The 21,285-nt window shown below is 41.6% G+C and overlaps 1 protein-coding gene across 10 annotated transcripts in view; it reads right to left on the reverse strand.

Moving 5' to 3' along the window:
• Positions 1–21,285, reverse strand: part of ptprfa (protein tyrosine phosphatase receptor type Fa) — a 348,653-nt gene that overhangs the window by 231,848 nt on the left and 95,520 nt on the right. For all 10 annotated transcript variants that reach the window (XM_080882891.1, XM_080882887.1, XM_080882895.1 and 7 more), the window contains one exon: positions 16,293–16,467. In XM_080882891.1, coding sequence (XP_080739017.1) covers positions 16,293–16,386 — 94 coding nt within the window. In that variant the 5' untranslated portion in view covers positions 16,387–16,467. The remainder of the gene's footprint in view (positions 1–16,292; positions 16,468–21,285) is intronic.

The following is a 21,285-nucleotide window of genomic DNA, read 5'->3' on the forward strand; positions in this document are numbered from 1 at the left end:
TGCACACCAATCAAATTTCTCAACATGACCGGCCCTCCCCCTTCACCTCACACACCTAGGTGCAGCTGAAAAGCACAACAGCATATTAGGCACACTAAAGGTAGAAAAAAAGAAAGGTCAGGGCTTGGGATGAATATTTCTGGAAAAAAAAAAACTCTGAATTTTTTTACATTTAAGTGGCAAATTTAAGTTTTGAGCTTTTTTCACAGAATTATACCTGCCAAGCCCTTTTTTTGTAACTTTCAGTGGCTCAGTTCAATATGAAAGACATGGCAGTCTGAATGGGCAACATGAGTGGATGTGAAAAGCATCAGTCTACATTTCATCCCACTTTTCTGTGTGTGGTGGAGGGTGACAGCTCTATTCACTGGTAGGTTTGATGTCGTGTATCGTAGATCAGCTGAAGGTTTTGATCTGTATCGTTTAACAGCAACGTAACGATTTTGTAAGATTTCATAACAAACTTTAAAAAGCTTTAAAAACTCAATCACCTGATCATTAACAAACTGTAGTTAATTGTTATCTAATGAATAATTATTTTTATAACCGTTTCGTTATTATTGACGTGAAACTTATATAGCTTTGAGTTAATAATGATTACTGTGAGCCTGATAATCGAACCTTCTCTGCTCTTTGTGGATCTAGACAAGTAAAGTAAAAACATAACTTCTGCCACACATTATGTACAGATCTGACTTCTGAATTAAAGCCACATGAAATGAATCAGGACGTTACAAGAAAGCTTTTCAAATGTCACCTGCCGAGCAGTCTTTACTCCACTTTCTCTCATCTTCATCACCAATATTGTATTAATTTTACTTTGTTTGAATCCTCACGTTTAGACAATCAGTCATTTGTGAACCACATTGTGTGGTTGAATCAATAACTAACATTTTAAAGTTTACATCGCTGTGCGCCCACTAGTCCACTCTCCCTCTCTTACTTTCTTATGCATATTCAAAGATGGCTTGTTTTGTTTGGAACTGCAACACTGTATCATCACTATTACATCCTGTCCATCAAACCGCCACCCACACAGGCTACAGGCAAGAGTTAAATAAATACACCCTCAACGCTCCAGAAGCTGCTTTCACAGGGTGGAGGAATAAACTCAGACATTATTTAAGAAGAAATATAATTAGCTCCATGCAAATATGCTCCATGTCAGACTTTGAAGACAGAGGCCATTTAGTTTCCAGTGATTGATGGAAGGACAGAGGAGACAGATGTTGACTACGGTGTGCGCTGTAATATGACTGATGCCAAGAGTCCTGATGTGCCCAATGACAAAGCTCCCACTCATCTACTCAACTCCTGTCCTATGGAAATATGTTTTTAGTGTAGGCAAACCTGCAGTTCAGCTCAAGAAAACTGCATCTCAGTTCTGGTCTAGTTTGTGTTTCACGCTAACTTTACCAAAGCCGAGCACCCGAAGGATCATATAGGACACCCTGAAAGGTATCTGATTCATTATAGCTGCAAAAATGGATTTAGATTTTGAAAAATGGTGCAGTGCATTGTTAAAAGTTACATTTATGGCAAAGAATTTATGAGATATTCATATAAAAGTGAAAGTTGCAGCTACAGTGGAAAACATGTTGTTGCTTTTATTATTTTGAAGATTCATTGTTGTTTTGATTTCCTTTCAGACCACAATCACAAGACATCAGACTCTGTTTGGAGGTTCGATTAAGAATGAAAACATTAGTCAAATTTTGATGCCAAAAATCTTTCATCTCTGGGTCACAAGTGGGAAGAAATCTCATTTTTATGTTAGTTTATGTTTTAGTTACCATCGAAAGTTTTGAGTAACTTTTTTATTTGAAAATCTCTGCAGAGAAACTTCCAGATGTTTGTCTTAGACAAAGGTTAAGCAGCTGGAAAATTACCCTGGAGAAGGACAATCTCAAATTCCCAGACTTAATGACTTAATACTGTTCCTAGGTCAGAGCTATTCTTCAGCAAAGCTACTCCTGAACCCCCCCCTGAGTTTACAGCCCACTGCTTCGCGTCTCATTGTCACCCACTGCAGCACACTTGTCTTACAGGCCCGTTTCTCATTTGGGCTCCAGAATTTAATGGTGTCTAGGCATGTAGCCAGGCAGTCAAATGTTGTGTGAGGCGGAATAAAGCTGTGTTTCAGAGGCAATTCACAATGACAAGTGACAACAGTTTCACAAAAAGTGCCTTCCCCTCACAGAGACTCATTAGGCTCTGGAGTTGAGAGGAAGCAGCCATGCAAATCAACCTCTGATCAGTCAAAGTGACATATAAACAATCTGGCTTCTCCTCAGAAACACTGCAGTTCTCCTGCTAGCCTCCAACTGAGCAGTGGGCAGCCTCTCATGCACAGTTCTGGCAAAAAGCAATCAGTTGAGGTGCAGAGGTCAATGAAGTTTGTCTGAAATAATTGTCAGTACTATTATCAGCAGCATAAATTACAAGAATATTAATGTAAGTGGCATTAAAGCAGAGAACAGAGAGCTACTTTAATTTAATAGGAAGTGACACAAACAAAGGCCAGCACCAAGATACTGCATCATGATTAGAACCATACCTGCTAGGAAGTCTCTATTCAAACAGTACAGTGGTCCCTCGCTATAACGCGGTTCGCCTTTCACGGCCTCGCTGTTTGGTGGATTTTTTTTAACATCAATTTCATGCCGTGTCTCCTGTGCAGTGCAGAATTCAGCTTTTTTAATGTACATAAATCTTCAATCGCTAGCAGAGTGACTCTGAAGTGCTGCACTGCATGTTTGTAAGTTTTCTCCCCAACAAACACAACGGTGTGGATGAAACGCCGTCACCTGCGGGTTCCTTTGGTTTCGTTCTCTAATACTGGACTTCCTACGAAGGTTTGAACTGAGAGTTTAAACAAGAGAGAAACTGTTCGTGCCTGTCTGAGGAAAGTGCATAAGTGTGTAGTGACGGGTTTTACAGCCTTAAAACATTTATAATAATTGTAAAAAATAAATTGGCGACTTCGCAGATTTCACTTATCGCGAGTTATTTTTAGAACGTAACTTCCGCGATAAACGAGCAGCCGCTGTGTTACAAAATCCTTCTGACCATAACTAAATCACAGACCTCTTGGATGAGTTATCAGCATAAAGGTCTTTGTGAGGTTCATGCTTTGCGTTCTTAGTTTTAGGTATCACCCTTAGCATTTCCGTGTCTTCTTGTTTGTCTTCTTGGGTTAACTTTGACGCCTTAAAGTTTACTCTTGTTTTGAATAAAACGTTCTTGTGGCTTTGTAAATGTCTGATTCTTTCCTTTGTCCCTCTCCCTGCTCTTCTTATTATACCCTCAGGTTATTTCTGCCGTACTGTCCCGCTCTGTGGTGAGAATCAATCCTGTGTGTTGCCTCCCAGTCTTTGATAAGTGTAGTTCCGGTGTCCATCTTTCTGTCTCCATTTGGCTCCTTGAGTTGCTTTGGGTTTTATATTTATTCATTTATTTTGTTCAATTCTGACTTTCTGATGTTTGCTTTTCTTATTTATATGACTTTGGAACACATGGGCCACACTTGGGGAAGTGTCTTTGGGACTAAAAGTTATTGGTTTAGTTTTAGTCAGCAGCTGTCCCACAGTATGGGGAGCTCATTAATCCATTTCTACACTGAAAGAAAAAAATCGTCCTGCTGTGCACCCGAGACGTGCTTTTGTACTTTATTATTATTTTTCTTTGAGTGCACCATGTGTGTTTGGTTGCAGTTACCCATACAAGACCATGATGTGGTTTAAAGTAGGTTGTTTCTGCTTGAGGTTGTTGTGTAGTCAGTAAACGTGACCCGGTGTGTGATTATGATTAAACTGGATTGACAGATTGTGGATCTACGTTTTCACTGATTTGAGGATATATAGTGGATGTGACTGCACATGCACGACAGTATGAATGTAGTCTCACCTCCTGTATTTGAAAAACATAATAATTTAAGTTTATTATTTAAACTTTTGACGCTCCGACATTGACCTTCTTCCCATCTTTTACACGGTCTAACAGAGCGCTCCCCAACAGTTTTTGCTCCACGGACGGTGTTGTGGATAAATACAACAAAATAAAACGACGCGACCGAGACAAACACTGTGGTGTTTTGTGAATATAACAATAAACGTGAATTCACTGTGTAATTGCGTGACTTTATTAGCAGCGTCCTCCTGAAAGACTGAGAGTAACAGCCTCCTCTCTGCCCCTTAATGCTCTCTGGTCGCTATGGTAACGCATAAATATTTCTTTCAAAATAAGACGCACAACTACAACACGGGAAAAGTGTTGTTGTATGTTTGCAGCTAGTGTCAGTGATTGAAAGGGTTAAAAACACTGAATACTGGGTACCACTCATAAAAACAAATGACAGCCTGTAAATAATAAAAGGTGTCTAGGTGAATGACTTCTCATGATGTTGTTATCCGATACCACATGAAAAGCAATCATATATCAACAGAAGTAGAATATTTGCTTTGCCTATGAAGTGAACACACGGTGCAGACGATGGAGGGCAGAGCAAACATTTGCTCATTGGCTTTCACAGCACAACCCCGCGCCCTCTAATACAGACAGTTCTGCCAGTTCTGCTGACGGGCCTGTCAGCAGAACTGGCAGCCGTGTACCACCCGTACCTTCCAGCATCCACGGTGCAGCTGAGAGAGCAGGAAGCAGTCTGATCCAGAGCCATGAAGACATAAAGCAAACGTGAAGAGTTCCCTCACAGCTCACACGTACAGTACAACTCCATGCTGAAAAATCTGACTGACACATTTTGGATTTCTTTCTCTTTTTTTTTTTAAATCATCAGCCGCGCTTTTAAACCAGGCATGTGAAACTCAGCAAAAAATGCTTTGTTTACACCCAATACGTTGTGACGTTTGCGGGGTCGTTATCGCGGCTGCTGTGCATGTGTTGGTACACTTGATAATCCTGTAACGCTAACGGGACAATCGCCTTCTTTTTTGTTTTGCCAGGAGTACATTTTATGACAAGATGCAATAACAACAACAAAAGTGAAAGCAAATGTTTTCAGACTGAGCTAGGCCTAAATACTGTACGTTTGCAGTCATGGTTAATAAACAGTGACCCAGAGCACTTGGAACATATCTCCAAGATACATTTTTGTTTTTTAAGGAAAAACAGTCAACATTTGCCCTTCATTACATGGTAATCCATAAGTCAACCCTCTGCCAAAGACAGCTTATCTTAAAAGAGATAAAGCTTTACATTCTCACGAACCAATCAATTTACGCTCTTGTCAATAGCTGTTTGCCAGCACACACCCTGCAAACCCGATAAATTCAACCAGGCTGAGGAGCAGCGTGAATGTAGCAAACAGTTAGAAATATCATCACTCAATAATTAACTGAACAGGTGCAAATGGACTTTTAAGACGTTCTTTCAGGAGGAAGCAGATTCCAAGCTGGACTTTATAAATCTTCTACATTCACATGTGTTGCATAGTCGAGACTAAACTGATCATTTTACTCCACTGTCTAAAATCGAATCCCAGACAGCCTGGCGGAGTCTTAGTAATCTTCCTTTCTGTTTGGAGAGCTGGATGCAGAGACACGGCTGCCACTTGTGTTTGTTCTTATAAATAATACATAGTTCACCACTGCTTCTTGTTCATGACCCGCAAAATTGCCTCCCACACAAGTACGGTAGCAGTACCCACATGCTGCATGAATGCTGGGAGGAGGGAGGCAAAGACACGGGGAATAAACTGATTCTGTTTTTCTAATCATTATGTGTATGCGACCCAGGGGAGTCTCGCATCTGAGCAGAGCTGGGCAGGAAGAAAAGAGAGGTTAGAGCAAGAAACCCTGCGTGGAAAAGACCGAGCAGCTGAATAATGTCAAGTGCACTAACATGTTTAATTGAGTGCCATGAAAAATTATTTTTCATATTCTTTTTCTAATTTGTGTGTGTGATATATATATATATACACACATACATACACACACACACACACACACACACACACACACACACACACACACACACACACACATACATACATACATATATACATATTTATATATATTTATATAGTTGCATTTTTGTCACACGTTTCAGATTTTATTATTAGGCTTGTAAACACAAGATGAAGTTTTTATATGTGGATTTTGTTTATTTAAAAAAAAAAGGGATAATTCAAACTTACCTGTTCAGGTGTAAAAAGTTTGTTTTTTAAGCCCTACAGAGGTGGAGTTTCCAGATCATTGTGCTGCTACATAGCAAGAGTGTGATTCAAGGGTTGAACCAGGACATTCTCCTGGTTAAGAGCAGAATTCAGGATTTCATCAATGTTGGTAAATCGTGCAGATCCTGAAGCAGAAACAAGCCCAGACCTTTACACGACCACCACCGTGTTGGACTGGTGATGTTCCTTTTATGAAATGCTTTGTTCGTTTTATGCCAGATGTAACGGGACTCAAACAAAAAGTGCACAGAATATTTTCCAAACGTCCCAAATAATCTGAATTGAGCCAAACGAGTCGTGTAGTTCTTTAGATATTGTGCTGGATTCTTTTGTGACCTCATGGATGAGTCATCAATGCCTTCTTGAAGTAACTTTAGTAGGTCAGCCAATCCTAGGAAGGTACGCACCAGTACCAAGGTTTCTCTATATGTGGTTCTCACTGGAGTTCACTGGAGTCCCAAAGCAAATGGTTTTGTACTCCTTTTCAGACCCAAAAATGTCAACGACTTTGTTTCTCAGCCGTTTCTTCAGATTGCAGCATAATGTACAATAATAACTTCTTCACAGCACCGTGCATGAGATATAACTCCTCACTGCTGGAGAAGGGAAATGATCAGAATACCTTCCTGATTTAACAGCCTCAAATACACGAGGTAAATATTTATCACTCTAAAATAGGAATGCATTGGTTTTAACCAAACTGCTGGGACACAACTCTCTCTTGAACCTACTACAGAGAAGAACGTTAGTATTGCAATATTTTTTAAAAAAGTAAATGATTTACTACAAGCAAATAAAATTTGTTCCAGAAAAATATATATACATATTTCAGACTGGCTCACTACATTACCAAGTACATTATTGTAACAACTAAAAGTTTTAAAAAATTATAAAATGAGCAATTTTCTAGAAAAACTGTTTTTAATATTTTTAAGAGTTTTTTATTAGAGCTGATTTTTAAAAATATATATTTTCTGAAATAATATCAAATTAGAGAATAAAATTTCCATCTTACAGTCTGATGATGTGTAAAGTATTTGCTCAGTAAGACTTTGCCAGTGTCTCAGCTCTTGTGGTCTTAGTTTCACTGAAGCATGAAGCCTGGTCCATTGCTAATAACCCAGAGTCTGTGCAGTATGTTAACATCATCGTTCACATGTGAGCCTGAACACAAACACTGATTGTTACTTTTCAGAAAACAGGAGTCGTGTTCACTTTGTCTGACGTTTGCGTTTTTTGTGAACTAATCCATTTAAACATCAAAGTCAGAAACGAACCAGTCGAGGGAGCTTTAGACAAGCAATTCCCTTGTTTTGTGGCGTAAAATTACTGTTTTGGTCAATGGAGTCTGGCATGTAATGGCTTCACTTCCTTGACAGAAAGAAGATGAAAATGTTCTAAATATAGCGTCCACTTAAACTGATATTGATTCTTTGTGCATCTACAGCAGTAGTTTTTGTGCTCGCGCCGGCTCGGCTGGTGTACCGTGAGCTACTGCAGGTTACTTATGCCCATTACTGAAACTCAGAACAGTTCAGAACATTTATGCTCCACAAAACTGTTGTTGCAAATTCATACAAGCGTCAAACAAGATTGCAATTGCATCAGAGAATGACTGCATACTTCTGTGACCCACCGGTATAGTGATCAGACCGTGTCGCTCATTGGCTTAAAACGTTGTATTTCTCTAATAATCTCTGTATTTAAATGTTCGGGAACATTTTAAAGTTTTAAAGCAGATACACTTAAGTATCTGCTCTTCAGTAAGTAGTCAAACCTGCACGTCCAGGCTTGGAAATGTGACAATTTGGCAAAAGGTGCAGCTGAAAGAAAAGTTTTTGATACTTCTACATAAATACTTTGGAATAATGCTTTAAAGAAATCAAAATCAAACTAAAACAGAGTTCGCTCTAACGTACGTTGTTTAGAAAGCAAAGGTAATTTTGCACACACGGTGTTATTATGAGTGAGTCATGGAAAGATTCTAAAAACAGACTATGATGAAACTTTTATTGCTTTTAAAAGACTTTGTGTTGAGCTCAGTCTGGGTTACTTTTTACATCAGGTAGTTATTTGTGCGCAATCATTCATTAAGCAGCCTAATGTTTTGGGGGCACTGTTCAAATCTTTTCATTATATGGTGAAAATAAGCCACAGACTCCTTCCATGCGGAGAGCTGACGTTTGACATGCAACCAGCTTACAAAGACATAATATCGCATGGCTTATGTCTTTTCCTTTGAAGGAGGTCGTTCTCAGAATCAGAATCAGAATCAGAATGGGTTTATTGCCAGATGTTGAGGTTTACAACATTAGGAAATTGCTGCGGTGCTTCAGTGCAAACAATAAGAATTAAAGTGCTATGTAGAAAGAAAGATATGTGCATGAGATATACATGAGATATATACATGAGAATAAGAATTAAGAGTGCTACGTAGAAAGATATATACATGAGTGCAGGTGGTGATCAGTGCCAAACATGAAATGATGCAGTGACACAGCGTAGGGTCATGTGTTAGTGGCGGGGACAGTCATGTGGTTATTGTTCATGTGTCCAACAGCAGAGGGGAAGAAACTGTTCTTGTGGCGAGAGGTTCTGGTGCGAATGGACCGGAGCCTCCTGCCTGAGGGGAGCAGGTCAAACAGACTGTGTCCAGGGTGAGAAGGGTCAGCTGAGATCCAGGCTGCACGCCGCAGTGTCCTGGAGGTGTACAGGTCCTGCAGAGATGGGAGTCTGCAGCCAATCACCTTCTCAGCAGAGCGCACAACACGCTGCAGTCTCTGTTTGTCCCTGATAGTGGCTCCAGCGTACCACACGGTGATGGAGGAGGTGAGGATGGACTCGATGATTGCAGTGTAGAACTGCATCATCGTCCGTGTTGGCAGGTTGAATTTCTTCAGCTGCCTCAGGAAGTACATCCTCTGCTGGGCTTTCTTGATGACGGAGGTGATGGTGGGCTCCCACTTCAGGTCCTGGGTGACGGTGGTACCCAGGAAGCGGAATGAGTCCACAGAGGTGATGGGGGTGTCAGTCAGGATGATGGGGGGGAGTGGGGCTGTGTGCTTCCTGAAGTCCACAATAATCTCCACTGTCTTCTGGGCATTCAGCACCAGGTTGTTGTGGCTGCACCAGGACACCAGACGTTCAACCTCCCTCCTGTAGGCAGACTCATCCCCGTCAGAGATGAGCCCAATAACGGTGGTGTCATCTGCGAACTTGATTAGCTTGACAGACTGGTGGGTGGAGGTGCAGCAGTTGGTGTACAGGGAGAAGAGCAGAGGAGAAAGAACACAGCCCTGAGGGGAGCCGGTGCTGATGGTCCGGGAGTCCGAGACATTCTTCCCCAGCCTCACGTGCTGCTTCCTGTCCGTCAGGAAGTCAGTGATCCACCGGCAGATGGGGTCAGGCACATTCATCTGGGAAAGCTTGCCTCGGAGATGGTCTGGAAGGATGGTGTTGAAGGCAGAGCTGAAGTCCACAAACAGGATCCTGGCATAGGTTCCTGGGGAGTCCAGATGCTGCAGGATGAAGTGTAGGGCCATGTTGATGGCGTCGTCTACAGACCTGTTGGCTCTGTATGCAAACTGCAGGGGGTCCAGGAGGGGGGCCGTGAGGGTCTTGAGATGGGAGAGAACTAGGCGCTCAAATGACTTCATGACCACAGATGTCAGAGCCACAGGTCTGTAGTCATTTAGTCCAGTGATCCTAGGTTTCTTGGGGACAGGGATTATGGTAGAGGACTTGAAGCAGGCAGGCACATGACATGCCTGCAGTGAGGAGTTGAAAATGCCAGAAAACACTGGGGCCAGCTCGTTTGCACAGTGTCTGAGGGTGGCAGGAGACACACCGTCTGGGCCGGGAGCTTTCCGAGCATTCAGGTTCTTAAACTGCTTCCTCACATCTGCTTCATGAATATGAAGAGTTGTGGTCGGAGGAGGTGGTGTGAAATCCTCTTTTGTGTGGGGTGAGGAGGGGGGTGTTGTAGGTGAAGTGTTTGAAGGTGGTGATGGCTCTATGGAGGGGGGAGAGGTGGGGGAATGAGTGTCCAAAGTGCCTCTATTGTTGGGGCCGTTGGAGGTGTGAAGGCTGCCTGATGGCTCGTCAAAACGACAGTAGAAGTCGTTGAGGGTGTTGGCCAAGAGCAAGTCGTCAGTGGAGTGGGGGGTTTTAGGCTTGTAGTTTGTAATATTCCTAAAACCTTTCCACACAGAGGCCGAGTCATTCTCTGAGATCTGCTGCTGCATCTTCTCAGAGTGCTGATGTTTGGCAATGTCCACTTCCTTAGTGAACTTGTACTTGGCCTCTCTGTAGCAGTCTCATCAGCACATGTGAAGAACATTTCAGTATTTGATGGATTCAACTAATTAAAATGACAATTTCTATTCATCCATCTCATTTACAACCCCTCACACTGCATCAACAGGGAGATCTATTGCATCAAATCAAGTGCTAATGATTCCTCCTCAAACTTAATCAACAAATGATAGGACTGTGTTACACTGAGTAGCCAACTGTGCACAGAAGGAAACAGTCGCACAAAATGCAATATTATGAAGTCATTAAGGTCATGAAAACTGCTGCGCAGCCAACCATGCACAGCACAATACTGCAGTGCATCTGCATTTTTCTTTGAGAATATTGGAATCATAGGCTTCTTTTTCTTTTTCTTCTTCCACGCCCTTAATTTGAAGGCTTATAAAATGTAATGAATGTTCCTTTCACTTGATGACTCCATCCAGAGACATGCAAGTCATAATACATGAAACAAATATGTTTTGGTCATCCACTGTTTAAAGAAGGTGTATGCAACACTTGGTGCCTGCATTCTTTCAACAGCCAGCAGGGGGCGACTCCTCAGAAAGAGGTCTGAGTCTATCAAAGCCGGTGAGAAAACAAGCCTATTATTTATGTCCTTGGTGAACACTTTCCTGATTCGTTTATGGTCTCAATCTTCAGCTTCAAGTCTTACTGACTACAGCATGATGTTCATTTTGTGCATGATGTCCCACTGATACTCAAACAGATGATCTGTGTGTGTGTTTATTATTCTCTGTTTGTTGCAAAAGATGATGATGTCCAAAAATCATTAGTCAAGGTTTAAAATAGGACATTGCAGAAGAATGGCTATTAAAACCATCCTGATGATACACAGAAGTGCACACAGTATGGAATGAAGAGGCCATGGTGCTTTTTGTTTTTACCCTGTAACTTTCCTCATAAAGCTTTGACTGATGCTCCATCAATCACCGTAACGACACCCGTGCCACTCATTCGACTGTGGCCTACAACTGAACCCTAAAATAAACATATCACATTAATTTTGATGTGAAATAAAATACTGTAAATTTGTTAGCTGGCAAGATCGTGAGTTCCTTCATCGAGAGCGCCGGTTGATTCCAGCAGCATGTAAAATGACTTTTGTGTATTTCAGTGGTAATTTGGGGGAATTAAAGGGTTTCCATTTCTGACACAAACTCCATGAATCAGGTTTAAATGGTTTTAATATGGTTTCATTAAAAATCTGAGAAAATCTCAATTCTTTGTGAGCAATTAATGATTCTCATTTTCTCCGGAGTGCTCACACTGGAAGGTAATTACTGACACAGCTCGCTGATGAATTCCTATCTGCAAATTATAAAGGAAAATTATAAAATGTGCTCATTGCAGCCATAAAGCAAATAGCCTTGATAATGAACCTGTTGTCGAGAAACACTGCCCTCCACGGAGCTCCTCCTCTGCCTCGGAGACCTCCGAAGCATCAGCCTGCCCCTGCCTGGCCTAAATGTAGACCATGTCTCCTGACATACATGAACAGGGTCTTTGTGCTGCTGTAAGAGCTGTGAGTAAATGCGCTGGTTGTTTCACAGAAATATACAGAGAAAGTGACTTGTTAGAGCAGCTTTGATTATAAGATTTGCGAGTTTGATGCACAGAGATCTGCAGATCTGAAAAGACTATTACTGAGCTCAACTTTACGGCCTGGCTGGCCTCACACGCTTGACTCTGTAATACAGTGACTGTAAATTGGCAAGTGTAAAAATGTTGTATACTTTCAGAAGAGGGTTCGTGACAGCAGTGTCATGTGACTGGAATAATTCTGTTTCATTTGGTGAGGTGACATGATATGGCATTATAGTCATTTATGTGTGGAAGCATCACCTCCTTTGCACCCCCTGCCTTGTGGGAAACACTGTACAATGTTGCTTATTGTCCCCAAGCATCCAAAAACATACCATGAAACTCTTTAGATTTACAAATAGATCGATGAAGATCTCCAAAGCCATAGTTCGTACAGCATATTGTGCAGTGATGTTTAGTAATTTTTCTGATGCTGTTACTGTAGCTGCCTCATTTCCCTTTATGACTGGACTAATACAGAATTCCAAATGTTCCTACTTAACCTTTCACCTCTACATCCTTTGTCCTTCTCAGATCTAATGCTGTGCTGATTACACATGTATGACTGGGTTCAATAGGATTCTAAAGGAAGAACAACATAACCATTATCAAATTAAGTGGAGTCTGCTCCGTGCATGCAGAACATTTTTTAGTCTCCAAACCCCACTATGACCCCTCTGCAAATGAAATGCTTTTAATGTTGACCTTTTATGTTCTTCCTAGACATTAGTGCAGAGTGGGACAAATATACTGCAGAAAGTACCTGGGGCTAAATATAGGTGTAGACTAAAGACCGCTTTTTACTGGAGGACCTTGTTTAGGGATGTTTTAGTGGGAGACAAAAAGAGAGTTTTTCTGGGGTAGATACATCTAAGTGGCCATGAAAAAGTCCGGAGTCGTTTGTGAGGCTAAGACATGTTCTGGCTAAATTCAGAGCAACATCTTTTTAAATGCCTACAACCTTTAGTCTTCTAATCTCAAATCTAACTTCATCAAGTGAAACGTATGTCAGCTAACCCAAGCAGCAACCATCTCAGTTCCTCCCATAGTTGTTGTTTTTTAATGGCTCGTTTGGAGTTGCTGCTTTGGTCAACCACAAAATCATAACGTCGCCTTTTCAGTTGAAACATGAGGTAGAGTTTTGAGCTTGTGCTTCTACAGCACAAGCTTTTATGTCTGTCTTAACCATGATCTCTACGAGCACGCTTCCTTAGCTGTGATCAGAATAATTATACGTTTTTATAAGTGCTTTTACGTAAAGCTCTTTTTACAGGATACTTGTCAGATTATATTGATAGCGACTGAGTTTAGTCTGTTCCTTCCCATTCCATGCAAGGCCACCTGGGTTGGCTGGAAGACTGTTTACTTAGCCTGGCAGGGCGAAGGACACTGTCTCAGCTGAACTCTGGACACACACACACACACACATATACACTGATATGCACACACTCATCCCCCCTCCCTTTCCAAACGCCTTCGACGCTTATTCCCTTCCGATGCTGACGGTGGATCAAGGAGACCAGCGCACGCAGGCCCGGATGTGCTGTCTACATCGGCTGTCTCTCACCTTTACCCCCCTGCTGCTTGTCATGTGTTTCTTTGGTGTATTTAGAGTTTTTCATGTGCAAAGGTGTTTTTTCTGTTCTCAAACTGATCTCCCTGTTGGAGCTCAGTCTGGGGGGAGTTATTTTTTTCTCCTTATCTTTCCTCATGTGGTGCATTTTCCATTGTTATACCTCTCTGACCTGTCTTCCCCATGTGATGTTTGTGTCATGTATGTATGGTCAGAGGGTAAGATGGCGCCGCCATTGCGTGCAATAGGTCAGCAGCCTTATGAAATTTCCCCTTGTGGGACTAATAAAGGTATATCAAATCAAATATGATTATTGCCTTTAAATGCACAACGTAGGGCTGTGCGATACGACCAAAACCTCATATCCCGATATCAGACATCTATCGTCCGATAACGATGTAAATCACAAAAATGTAACATTTTCTGTAAAGTCTGTGAATCTCGGGCAGCTCGACTTGTGTGAAGTGTTTCCAGCTGTGCGTCATGTAGCTGAGTCGAGTGTTTTAACCGATGCATGAAACGATACATTTTTAGACATAAGTTTTAACGGCTGCCGTTTTCTTTGTATTTATTACACGGCGTGCTGCGGGGAGAAGCCTGTTCTAACGTTTGAGTCTATGGTTTATTTTTTAGCACCTGGCGGCTCTTTTTTACTTCTCATCCGTAAATAATCTGCTCTTTCACGTGATTCAGTTTATTTTGAAAAGTCTCAACAGGATCTTGAGCTTTATTGTGAAAGTTTTATGTGGAACATAAACAAGCGGACACGCGATGCTGTTACCGTCATTGTTGCTAAAGACAACACATAAAAACAGGCGCTTGTTCGTCCATAGTGTGGTTATATTAAATATAAGAGAAAGAGAGAACTTGAATACAGCCACTACAGTGACCATCAGAACAATGAGAAAATAAACAGGTTTATAAACAAAAACAGTTTATTTTGCGACACCACGAAACAAACGATAGCGTAAAATGAAACGATAGACGTTTTTATATCGACATCAGATATATATCGTTATATCGAACAGCCCTAGCACGTCTTTCTATATTTTTGCTCATTGGGTGTCTTTAGATTGTTTGGGTTTATATCTGTGGTAATCCAGGTTTTACCTCAGAAAAAGTGCCTTCAAATGAGTATTGATCTGACTTTGAGCTATATGAATAAAAATGGATTTCTCAAGACACATTTATTATTCACAAATAGGATCATTAAGAAAAAGGTTAGAGTTCTGTTGATGCTGTAACAAATGTCAAACTTTATCACTTCTACTGGATACTTTTATGCAGGCCTTTGATAGTAAATGCACCAGCCAAGCAAAACAGATGTTTGTAAAAGTTTTATAAGGTGTGAATAAGTTCACCAGTCTAAGAGAGACAGAAAGGGCCCAGGCCTTTCCTCTCACACAATCTCTCGATCCCTTTCTCACTTTCTTTCCTTTCCTTTTGTTTTCCTTTGATTTGGCCTCAGGTAGAGTCGAGCTGGTTGACATTCAACACACAATAGTCCTGTGAGGAATGGTGTTTGTTAAAGGCAGCTGAAAAGAGAACGTCATGCTGCATGAAACCGCAAGGCAAACTCAAGAGTGAGGTCAGGTTGTAGGGCTGGATTTTTGTTACATGGATGCCAGAGTGATGCTTGCAGTTTGTTTTTCTATTTTTTATTTTACTTTAGCTAGAATACGCAAAAAACCCAGAAAGTGGAGATGGAGATTGGGCATGGGAAGAAGTCATTCACTCTTTCTTTTAAATTGCGTCCTCTGCCAACATCACTGCTCTATTTTGCACTTTCTGACCACCATTAAAGTTCATTTTAATGGTACTTGGAAATGAAATGTTGTTTTTCAACTCTCGCTGCAAATAAGGACTTTTAGTTTTACTTATTATAAATTTATTACATGCTGACAGCGGCCAAAACAATTCTGGTATGCAACCAGATTTGTTTTTGCAATCCTTCCTGCTATTAAACAAAATGCATGTTTAAGGAAATTCCCACATTTAAGAGTTAATAAAACCTTTTTCCTTATTTTCTGTTATATATAAACTATTACATGCTCATATTAAACATTGAAGTCAGCGTATGTACAAACAATCCCTCCAACTCAAAATCACAGGCTTCACTGCTCTAATGCTTTTTTTAAATAGTTTTTTATACTCTTGACTTTATGGTTTAATATAAAGAGGAAATCCCTGACATGGGCATCGCAGACAAAGGAGGCCCATCCACCTCCTGTTCAAATCTTCTGTTTACCACAGGCAGTGGATCAGGAGAAAGCTGGTTTAAACAGGTGGACATCAGTAACAACTGGGCCCCATGAAGTTTATTGTATACGGAGCTAAAAAATAACAGAATAGTCCTACTTTAAAAATGCCCTTCAAACGCAGGAAAAGGTACAGGGTGTCAGCTTTCTGTGTGACGCTTTCATAATGTGAAATATGAAATCATGTATCAAAGCTGTTATATCAAAGCTTTTCAAAGGGCTTTTTCAACTGAGCAGTGATGCTGTGTGTCAGTCACATAACACATTTCCATTTGAAAGCTGTCTGTGCACACTTCCTGTCAGCTAATGGATATTAGCTGACAGTAAAACTGTGAACATGTAGGCACAGCTATGAGCTATGTGGACTCACTCTCTGTGTGAGAAGGAAGCACCAGTCTGGCCAGCAGCAGGAGATGAAGAGCTGCCCTGGTGAGAGGCGACAGACGTCTAAATCTAAGGTCCATGGTCCCACTGCTGGTAAACTCTCCTCTGGTGCTGATGCTGCTGTTAGATGGCTATGACCTCACAGGTTCATAGATGGACACCTGCGACGAGAGAAGACAAACCGATGTTAAAGTCAGAGGTTCAGTACATCAGTGTACTTGAGTGTGTTGTCGTGCGCTTGTGGCGAAAGTGTTTTATGTTCTTTATAATACAACCCCAGTTAATAGAGTCAGACACACTTGCAGAGCACACACGCAAGTCCTAATGCTAATTAAACATCTGAAGGTAATGAAGTCTGCCAGGTTAACTTGGAAATGTACTAAGAAGCAACATTTTTTCAATCTTCTATTGTGAAATTTTGAGCTTGAGCAAATTGAAGCCTCAGTTTCTTAGTGTTGGCTGACAAGAGTATCGCCTCATTGCGTGTCCGACCGCTGTAGGCATCAAGGTTTGACATGTTGTGTGTTCAAAGATGCTCTTTCGAATGCCTCGGTTGTAATAAACAGTTATTGAGTGACTGTTGCCTTTTTTGGCTCATTATTTTAGTTCATGCTCTCAAACCCCGAGAAAGCTGTGCTGCAAAAATCCCAGTAGATGAGATGTTTCTGATAGACCAGCCTGTCTGGCACCAACAACCATCCAGTGTGCAAAGTTACTTAACTCATCTTGATGCTCGTTTTCAACTTCAGCAGGTCTCCTCCACTTTGGCTACGTGCCTAAATGCAAAATGGTGCCGTGTGGTTGGCCGGTGAGAATGTCTTTCCGGTGACTACGCCTGCAGGATGCATTTGGCATGGGACCGTGTGAGTCACAAGTCAGAGAGCTTTGCTTTTACACTTTTGTTATGTCTTCGATTTCTGGGCCCTGCACAGTGATTTTCTTTCTCTTCCAGAGTATCTCATGTGGGTAAGTTAACATTACTGTACAGAGTAATGTATGAAGTTACAAAGCATCAGCATGGTGATGGCAAAGTAATGGCAGATGGTACAGTCATGTCCTGTGTGCTGGTAGTTAAAAACTATGTGAAACACTATTTTATGTCTGTAGGGTAAATCTGCGCATCACCGTACTCTCACACCTGTTGAAGGCACCGTCAGCAGAAGGGTTGTATTGTGTATCTGCACACATGCAACACAGCTGGTGTTGATTTAATTGGTGATATCTGTCTGAGGCTACGTCCACACTAATGCGCTTTCGTTTGAAAACGCATCGTTTTCCCGTCCACACTGAGACGCCGTTTTCCCGAAGGAAAACGCAGCGTTTTGAAAACACTCTTGAAAACACATACATTTGAAGACGGAGCTGTCCCGTCGCAGTGTGGACACTCAAAAACGCAGACTTTCGAAAGCAATGACGCATTTTAGTCATGTGATGCAGTCATGTGACCAAATAAGCAAAGATAGCGGAGGGCATTAAACAGCAGCTGTTTTGTTTGACAGCCCTATTAAAGATTAACATCAGCCTGCACATGCTCCTGAGAACTTTTCTTCAAATTCTTTAATTCTCACTCGCTTTTGGACCTTTGTACTTTTGTGTTACTCGCAGCAACAACTCCGCCTCATTGTTAGTGCATTTAACAAACTCGGTGCTTTTCCTCAACATTTTGCCGCGACGTTTCAAAGAGCCGGAAAGTAAATAAGCGGCAGACAGAAATGAGGCAGGTCGAATCTTCTTGCGCAGGACTGGAACGTAAGTGTTTTCGGCCGTTTCAATGTGGACGCACAACTCGGTGAAAACGAATGAAAACGATAGTGTGGATGCGGAGCGTTTTCAGACGAAAACGCCGTTTTCAAATCTATCCGGGCTGGTGTGGACGCAGTCTGAGTTTAAGGCTTTGGTTCCAGTGCCAAGTAAGGTGTCTGTGGGACATGCTGAAAACATCAATAAATCACACCTACGACACATCTGTCTCACACACTGGTTGACCAGTTAATCAGAAACTCCAGTTAACAGGAAACACCAGCGTCTGCTCTGGATATGGTTCACTGAAAGGTCAGTCACAGAGAAGCTGGTCAGTCATTATATTTCACTCTGTAATCGGGGATGTCAGAGTAAGAACAAGAGAACAAAGAGATGATTCTCATGCTTCCTCGGTTATTTTCCCAAATCTGCTACAATCAACTGGCGAAAACACTAAAAGTCAGCTTTGCTACGAGCTGCCAACACTTCGCCGAGTCACCAGCATACTGGAGGTCATTGCTCTAAGCAGAGATGCCACTAACTCCAGTTCTCCCAGCAAAGACACAAACAAGTTACGAAGCCGCCACAGAGACATCATCTCTCCAGCACATCCTGGTCTGCCCTGATGTCTCTTTCCATTTGGACATGGCAGAAACATATCACCTTGTTTCCATCAGTAAAAATAGTAACATCGATCAATAAGTAAAATCAAAGGTTTAATTCAACTCCTCGTTTTGGAGCAGCAACTTAAAGCTGTGGCCTCAGATTTGGGTGCTAATTCTCGTCCCCACTGTATCAAACTATATCAACTATAAACCACCCCAGTGTGACGTTAAGGTCACTGCTCACATAACCCAGAGGGAGCACATCATTCACAAGCCTGGAAATTCTGTCCATAAAAGTTAGAACTGGTGACAAAGACCAGGCCTGCGGGAGCTCAGCTCCCACTGGAAACAAGTTCATGTAACAACGGAATTTCATATTAATGGCTGTATAAATTTTAACATGTGGCTGCACTCGCCAATCACTTAAGATTAATAAATATCAAACTCTCTGTATTTAGAAACTGAACCTGACTCACAGGTGGGACCTGCAGCCCTCGCTTAGACATCTGAGAGATGTCTAAGATAAGTGTCTACGGATTCCCTCAGCAAAAGAAATATCTATTTAAAAATGATTCGTTCAACATCATGTTGTCACACTGAAATGTCAGCTTTCATTTTTACAATTCTTGTCCTTCAGCCACCTGAGCAGCCCTTTGTACTGGATGTCTCTGAGCTCTTGTACTATTGCAACATGTAACAATCATCATTACAAGTAAAATAACTCACCTGGAGGATTCAACGTTGTATGTTTCTAATATGGTTCAAGCATATTGCCAAATATAGTGAATGAGGGAAACAGCATTGCAAACTTCCTCCTCCAGGATGTAGACAGAACCACACCTCTCTGAAACAGTTTCAACAGAAACTCGCATGTCACTGCAGGACCGCTGTATTTAAGTGGGTAAACTCAAGCTATTTGTATATTAATAAACTGGCAACTAAATATATTTGTGCACACACGGTCTACTGGCATGGATAGCTTGTCTGCATGATGCACCAGTACACATGCTCTACTGCAAAGATTGTCATTGTGTTGATTTTTGCTTTGTGTTTCCTTTCGTTACTTTTCCCGTTGTATGTTCTACAATAAAAAAACAAAACCAAAAGATAAAGCAACACAACACTGTGGCGCTTGTAGCCCATGAGAGCCATAGCAGCAAGACTGGGACAAATAGTTCTTATAGAAATGACAGTTAAATCAATCAATCAGCTGCACAGCATTCAGCGCAGCTAAAACAATGGGCTGCAGCTGAAACAGGGTTAATATGTCTTTGCTTAACAAGCAGGCAGGAAACAGTGGGGTCCTCGGCCGCATCAAACAGGAAGCTACAGTGATATATGATAAATGTAATGCCAGTAGAATTAACCTACTTGAGATAGACTGATTTATCCAGGCCAGCCTGTGCAATTATAAGTAATTCTCTCCACAGGTGAACCTGCTATTTTAGAGTCTTCCACGAAACACAGTAGCTTGTTTGTTACTGCGTTTCTTGTGGCGTCCACGGATTCCACAAGACTACAGAAATGCATTCATGACAAGTACAGCACAACTCCATTTTTCCACCTTCACCGCACATCAACATCAAACGTGAGCTCCAATAGAACAGCGAGCTCATGCAACCACCGTATGCCCCAGCACACATTAAAATCAGACTGGGAGAGAGAGGAGTGGTCACAGTGTAGCTTCCTTTGAATTTCCTCATTTCTTGAATGATAAAGCGAAACATGAATCCCCATCAGCATCTCTATCCATGCAGATGCACACGGTACTCTGTCAAAACTGCTCGACAGCTGAAAACTTTCTCTTTTGGAGGAAAAGAAACCTCACAAAGCTCTGATTGTTTCCATCAGTTTGACTGAAAAACCCTCTTCCACTGTTTACTGTAAAAGTTGAACAATTACAGAAAGTCTCACAGAAACAATTCAGAGAAAGTTTGGAGACAATTTCAAACATCTTTGACGCATCATTAAGTGTGCTGTGACAGGAAGGCAGGGAGGAGGCTAAGTGCTGGATTTCTAGTGTTTCTGGAGCAGCATTACTACTGTCTGCCAATAGCACTGTAGAGACAGTTGCAACACTTTCATGTGCACTCAGCCGTCTCACAAATCACAACACGCCCATTCTGCAGCAACTCACACCTCAGCTTACCAATCACACTGAGACCTCTTAAGCTCTAGTGTATCTGATTTGTTTACTTTTCAATATTTAAGCATATCTGTGATAGAAGGTCGAAACAAGAAACTTTTTTATTCAAAATCAAATATCAATTATATCACCAATGACATATCTGGAAGCCCCACTGTGCACCTCACAGCTCCTGTTTTACTCTTTTGTGGGGTTTCCACAGCCCCCCTATGCCTGTGTAGATCTTCTTGAGCAGCAGTTTTGTTGTGATGAATGGTGACATGTCCAGGATATAGCCTGTCTCCTGCTCAAAGTCAAATAGGACTGGCCTCAGCTGCCCCACATCCCAGGATTAGATAACCATTTAAGAAAATTATGGATGTGTTGGATGGATCCATCCATTTTGTTGCTGCAAAACAATGCGATGAGTATGTGTCGATTAATGAAAGGCACACAGCCGGGTCCATGGTGACATGAAAAGCACACAGGAACTTGAAGAAGTTTTACAA

The sequence above is a fragment of the Rhamphochromis sp. 'chilingali' genome, assembly GCF_963969265.1.
Source record: "Rhamphochromis sp. 'chilingali' genome assembly, chromosome: 5".
Taxonomy (NCBI): domain Eukaryota; kingdom Metazoa; phylum Chordata; class Actinopteri; order Cichliformes; family Cichlidae; genus Rhamphochromis; species Rhamphochromis sp. 'chilingali'.